At 41.9% G+C, this 7,088-nt stretch overlaps 1 protein-coding gene across 1 annotated transcript; it reads left to right on the top strand.

The window, feature by feature from the left end:
- The first annotated feature begins 4,694 nt into the window (after positions 1 to 4,694).
- On the top strand, positions 4,695 to 5,795 carry LOC109761556 (uncharacterized). Its single transcript, XM_020320375.1, has 2 exons — positions 4,695 to 4,978; positions 5,462 to 5,795. The coding sequence occupies exons 1-2, from the start codon at positions 4,695 to 4,697 to the stop codon at positions 5,793 to 5,795; spliced, it is 618 nt and encodes a 205-aa protein (XP_020175964.1).
- Positions 5,796 to 7,088: the final 1,293 nt, after the last annotated feature.

Genomic DNA, 7,088 nt, shown 5'->3' with positions numbered 1-7,088 from the left:
GCAATGTTTGATAGGAGAGACTATGAACAAACAGCACCAGATGGAAGCTCGCTTTTTTGCCGTAGAAAATTGCTGACAGAAACAGCAATGGACCTTGCAAACAGAGCGACAAGGTCCAACGCTAGGTGCCACAGAGCATTGTCTGGTATGAGGGCACTGATTGAGGAAGTTGATGTGCTCAACGAAGAAGAAGAAGAAGCAAAACTAAAGCAAGCAGAGATATCCCAGCATGACAATAATGCCGAGCAAGTAGAAAATACCGAACACAACGCAACTGGTGCTATCAAAAAATAAACAATTCTTCCACCTTCTGTTTCAAACACAAGAGGAAGGAAGAAAGGGGGCGACGCAACCCAGAAAAAGGTTGCATGCAAGGAGAAAAATGATGACAAAAACAGTAAGCCACAGCCTGAGCTGGACAGTGATGGTCACCCAGTGGGAATAAGAAGGTGCAAGACATGTAATGAAATCAACGGCCACAATTCCAGGACATGTACAAAAATGAACAAGAAAAATGAGGACATGGCGATGCACAACCAAATAGAAATTCCACTGACAACACTAAGAAATGGACGAAACCGAGACATTGTAGCATCTGCAAAAAGAGGAAGAGACACAATTCAAGAACCTGCCCCAAAAGAACAAGATCAGAAAATGAGGAAGACGAAGAAGATGAAATCAAAGAAGAAGATGGTGACACAACTGAAGAAGAAATGGCTTATGAAGAAGTAGATGAAGAAGAGGAGGAAGAAGAAGAGAGTAAAGAGGACGAAGAACATGAAGAAACTGAAGAAGGAGTGCCTTATTAAGAAACAGATGAAGAAGAGGAGGAAGAGGAAGAAGAGAGTGAAGAGAGTGAAGAGGACGAAGAACATGAAGAAACAATGCCAACAAGACCACCACAAGGGAATGCTGCTGTACAGAAACAACCGAGAACAACACCACTTTCAAAAAACAAGGTAGGAGCACGAAAGGATGCAGTTCACAGCGCTGGAAAACAAAAGCCGCCATCAACCAGCACGCATGGAGCAAAGAAGGATGCAGTTCACATCACTGGAAAACGAAGAAGCCATCAACCAGCACGCGGGGAGCAAAGAAGGATGCAGTTCACAGTGCTGAAAAACAAAAGCCGCCATCAACCAGCATGCGAGGGGCTACAAACACAACGGTGCACAGACAAGAACCAGCAACACCGCCACGGAAAACAAAAGAAAGTGCGACATTAGACACGCTCCAGTCACCACGGAGAAGCAGCAGGTTAACGACCAAATAGATGAACTTCAATAAATTAATCATATACATAGCAGTTTGCTTATCTGTACGACTTATGTATCAGTTTAAATTTTGTGTAAACACAAATTTCCCGCTCACTATGAGTTATTCAACTAAACCATGTAAAGAGAAATGGTGTATATAGTATACCATATATATAGCAGTCTAGAGTAAACATTGACACATTTTGATCCAAAAACCATGTAAAAAATGAAGTTAGCTCACTGGCAGCACGAAGTTCTGAATAATAATTGAAGCGGTTCAGATCACAAAAGTACTTATTACAAAACACATCAAAAAGATGAAGCGTTCGACACGCAAAAGTACTTATTACAAATCAATCTCATAACCTTAACCAATCACGTCAAACGTGATTCTAACCGTATGCTCCTCGAGTTCAAAGAAGTTGATGACAACAACTTGCTCAAAATTCAGGCCACTATCAATGACAAATTCCTTCCATCCTTTCTGCAGACACAGCCGCCCGTCAACGCCTACACGGTACTTGGCTGGTTTAAAGTGTCCATTACCAAGAACAACTTGGAGAATTCCCTTCTTCTTGAGCCGGAGATACCTAATAGCTCGTTGGGGGATTTTCTGCAAAAAAATAAAACTGTTTGGCGACAATACTAGCAGCACCATTCTCATACTTTGCACAGACCAGTAAAAACATACACACAGTACAGACACGAGCTACATGAAGTGTAGAACAGTCCAACAAGCAGTATAGATTAAACACAATCTAATATGTAGTACAGAACTTGCAAACAAGCAGTACGCTTCTAAGTATCATGAAGTTCTTGAGACTACCTGCATGTAGTACACACCGTCCAAGCGGGAAAAATTGTGGAAACTAGTAGTGCTCATCTAATATCTAAGCAGTTCACATATTGTAACCATGCAAACTAAAACACGAGCTCCATGCACACAAGCAAAAAAATAAAAACAAGATATAAGTACACAGTGCAGTACACTTCAATAAAACAAAATATGTGCGTTCCTAAAAAACTAGAAGTTCAGAATAGTATGGAATTATAAAAAAAAATAGAAAACACAAAGAAAAAACCAGATCAAGCGAAAAATACCATCTTGTAGTGAGTCTCCACATCTATTGGCGTAAGCTGATGGACAAAAGGACTTGTGCGGCCAAGGCCACGGCGAAGCAGGGCGGAATAGAACGCAGCAATGTTGATGTGGCCCATATCCAATCCTTCTGTGAATACTGTGCCATATGCAAGCTGCTCCGCTCGCCCAGCTCGGCATAAGACCTTGCCCCCACGACGAGCACGACGGGCCTGCGAGCAAGCTGAGCAATCGCAGTGCATCGGCACACCACAACCATGGCCACAGCAGGAGAGATTCGAGCAGGGGCCTGGAGCCATCGCAACAAAAACCTAGAAAAGGAAAAAAATAAAGAGAGGCTTGAGAAAGGAGAGAAGTTGCGGCTAGAGGAGAAATGAACTACAAAGGAAGGGTAGAAGTTGGCCTACATTTATAGAAGAGGAATGCAAAAAGGTCAAAACTGAAAATTAAAGGGGAGTTAATGAAAATTATGTTACCAAGAATGAAGGACAATCAATAAAGGCTTATGTTACCAAAGAAAAAGGACCCCCAAAAAGTTGTACTTTGACTGCAGCAATTCCCACGAACTAACCACAGATCATTAAATAATTATTTCTAAAAAATTATAATACGTAGACCATTCTAAATAAAAGTGAATGTAGTTCTCCAAAGTAATATCAGGAAGTTCACTATATGTGTGCATGAAGTGCAGTACATGCTCAAAATGAAGCACAAGAGAAGAACTTTCGCGCAGTGCACAAGTTTGGCAGAATTAGTGCACCTGATGCACTCCTTAAATGTAAGTCATGCAGTCCGCGGTGTTGATATAAGTAGTCACAACTTTGGCACAAAGAAGGATGCACGCAGTGCAAAATGTGTACACCTGCAGCACAGGACTATGACGAATGCAGTGCACACAGAGCCAACAAAGAAGTACACACCCGTACACTAGAAAAAGGATAAGTAAGAGGAAAAAAATAAAGAAAAATGCTACCCATGCAGTGCACAAAAATGTAGCGCAAACATGTGTAGTGCGGAATGCGTGCACATGCAGTACAGGATACTGATCAATGCAGTGCATGAATGATTTACTAAGCAGTGCACACCCCTACATTGGAAAAAATACATGAGAGAAACTATTAAAAAAATGACCACCCAGGTGCAACCGGCCCCAGCCAGTCCCGTAGTAGATCTACGCCCACGGCAGGCGAGTTGTTGTGAGCCACGATGCATGGGGCCGGGCACACATGGGCCCACAGGTCAGAGAGCATAGAGCAGCGAGCGCTGTGTATAAGCGCCCAAATAAGTAACCAGAGGAGTTCGATACGGCTGCCTCGCCAGCTCTTATAAACAGGTCGGATGCGCCTTCCGTGTGCGAGGTGGGACTAAACATTAGAGCGCACACACAGCGCACCGGGAACCAGCCATGCTCATAGGCCGACTTGGGCCCAATGCGTCCTCACTCCCCGAACGCAGGCCCAACACGGCCCACTAAAAAACAATAAGTACAAAAATAAAACATCAAAGAAAAATGAGAAACATTTTTTAATTGAATAACAACAACAACAAAAATGTGCGTACAAATGAGAAACTACAGTTCGCTATTAATAAATAAAATGCAGGAAGCCCCAAGTAAACGTACAAATGCAGTCCGTGACGTACAACAATGCAGTTCGCCACGTGGAAGCACGAAGTATTCTTTTTTCTGGAATGCAGTTCTCTTTCTACTGCAATGCAGTATGGCTAAAATGAAGAATGCAGCCCTGTTAGTTAAGCAAAGCAGTCCGACACCCCTACCCACACCACCCTCCATCCACACAAAAGTTGCATTACCATCAAAAAAACAAAAAAAGAGAAAAAAAAGAAAGAACTCCGTCAAAAAACTAAATGTGCGTACATCTGTGTGAATCCTGATCAGATATAATTCAGTGTACGAAGAATAAATTTCACTACCATGCAGTACACTATGTGGACATATGCAGTTATGTTCTGATAGCGAAGAAGTGCTCTTACTAGGAAAATTCACCGAAAACACAATCATCACATTTTTCTAACTGTTGCGTGCATACCTGAACTAGTCACGAAAAAAGAGGCGACGACGTTTCGGATTTCCAACGCACTAACACAGCCTCCTCATAGCAGAACCTCTCTGCAGTTGCCACATAACTAAAAACACAGCCCCACCACGCTACCACCCCGCTCCACCCCTCGCACGTCCTGTCAAGGGCAGCAGAGGAGAGCAGAGGAGAAAACACAACTGCTTCGCCCCCCCCAAAAAAAACCCCATTGCATCTTCTTCTCCACATTTCCTTTCACTAACCTCTCTCTCCAGAACAAACACGAGAGAGCAGAGGAGAGTCATGGCGGATGCACCTCTGTACAAGCAGCGCCGCGAGTACACCAGGGAGCTCCACGACGTTGACCTCCACGGCAACCACAAGCTCCACGTCGTTTGCACAAGCAAGGGTGAAGATGTGAACAAGATGCTTTCCATGCTCAGGAGGAAGCTCGGCGGAATGCCCATCAAACTAGTCGGCGTTGATGTCGAGTACACGCACTACGTGAAGCTACAGTGGGCAGCAGTGCTCCAGCTATGCGTAGAAAAAGAATGCCTTGTCTACCACATCTTTGCAGCTAAAGACAGGCCAGAATAACTATCAATCTGTACTATTGCTTGTCAATATTGATTTTAAATTTTCTTCACTGCAATTGCCATTATTTAAACTTTGGTTCTCATTTTTAAAAAGCATGGCATAGGAATTCATTGACAGTTTTCATCTGGCTCCATGTAACTCATGTGTTCAATTCTTGAATTATATGATCTAGCGATACACACATCTTTATTTTGTTTTACCAAATACAAATTATTTAACTGAACAATAGAATACTGAAGCATTACTATACAAAACATGTATGAAATTCAATTCAAGAATGCAAACATGCACAAAACATGCATTGTTTATGCAATCTATTATCAGATTTACTAGTTATGCTGAACAAAGTATTAGCAGCTACTCACTGCAACAGATTCAGGTATTCATATTGCACTTGAGTTTCAGAAAAAACAAAAAAACATTAGTATTTCTAAGAAAATAAACTATATTCAGTCTATACAAACATCTTGCAGGCCAATGGAACTAGACAAATTCCTCATGAATGGTGAGTACACCTTCGTCAGATTTGCCATTGAAGGAGACAAAAGCAAGCTGAAGCTATCTGGATTGGGGATCAACTCTGACAACTACATTGATATTCAGGTGGAATGGAGAGACCCATACAATAAAAAGAAGTTTGACTCTTTGGCTAATGTTGTCGGCACGATGATAGACATTCACTACCATGACATGAAGAAAAAAATTAACCGCAAGGAGGACCATACTCTGTGGGGATTTTGCCCGCTGCCAGAAAAGCTTATCAAGTATGCAGCAATAGATGCATTCGCAACATATGAGTCAGGGTGAATCATCTATGATGTCATAAAGGGACTGGACATGGAAAAAAGAGACAAAGAAGCAAAGAAGAAGAAGAAGAAGAACAAGGTTGTAATCCAATACAGCAACTAGAAATAATCAGGGCTATGTTTAGTTTCATTTTACTTTAGTGGTTGTGTTGATCTTTGTTTCATGTCTGCAAGCTTTTGATTATGTCTGTTGCTTCATATCCAACATTTCTTTTGTAAAAATAATGTTGTTTTAGAATTATCATCAAATTTTCTTTCTGTTGTTTGCTTATGTATCGTCAGTTTGCTTCTGATCATTTGCTTTTGCTGAACTTAGTTTTGTATTAGAACAAGTATCCAGACAACTTTGAAAAATTTAATGTGTAATACAAAAACATACTACACACATACAAAACATATTCAAAAACAAACGTTAAACAAAAAAATTAAGTAATCTGACTACAACTCATACCTAAAAAAGAAAGGTTAATGCAGTTCACAATGGTAAAAATAAGCAGTACACATGTGTCCACATGAAGTCCACAATAGTAATTATAGAAAAAGAACATTAATACTAATATTTATAAAAAAATATAATCCACAAACGATTCTAAGCAAACGTGAATACAGTTCACAGAACAAATATAAGGCAGTTCACAAAGTGTATACATGAAGTGCAGTACATGCTTAAATGTAGAACGAGAGGGGCCGCAGCAACTTTCGTGCAGTGCACAACACACAGACTTGGTACGCGCAGTGCAGTACTCAACGTTGGTGCAAGCTGAACAAATGACATCATTTGTACTACCACGATATATATATATATACTCCAAAAGAAAAAAAATGCTTCAAATAAGGAAAAAAAATTGACCACCCAGGTGCAACTAGGCCCCAGCCAGTCCCGTAATAGGTCTACGCCCACAATAGGCGAGTCGTTCAGAGCCACAATGCATGGGGCCGGGCACACATGGGCCCACAGGTCAGAGAGCATAGAGCAGCGAGCGCCGTGTATAAGCGCCCAAACAAGTAACCAAAGGAGTTCGATAGAGACGCCCCACCAGCAATTATAAATAGGTCGAGCGTGGTCTCCGCAGGCGAGGTGGGACTAAGCATTAGAGCGAACACACAGCGCACCGGGAACCAGCCGTTCTCACAGGCCGACTTGGGCCCAATGCGTCTTACAGCCCAACGGACCCAAGAAATTCTCACAAACAAAGCCCAACGACGCACAACTAGAAAGTAAGTCCAGTACCCCCTCACCTAAAAAGAATGTAGTCCGCTATGCAGTTCGGTACGGAACCGAAGATGTGCTGCC

This window comes from Aegilops tauschii, chromosome 2 (genome assembly GCF_002575655.3).
Source record: "Aegilops tauschii subsp. strangulata cultivar AL8/78 chromosome 2, Aet v6.0, whole genome shotgun sequence".
In the NCBI taxonomy this organism is placed as follows: Eukaryota; Viridiplantae; Streptophyta; class Magnoliopsida; order Poales; family Poaceae; genus Aegilops; species Aegilops tauschii.
The sequence above is the reverse complement of the archived record's forward strand: the minus strand, read 5'-3'. Positions and strand labels throughout refer to the sequence as shown.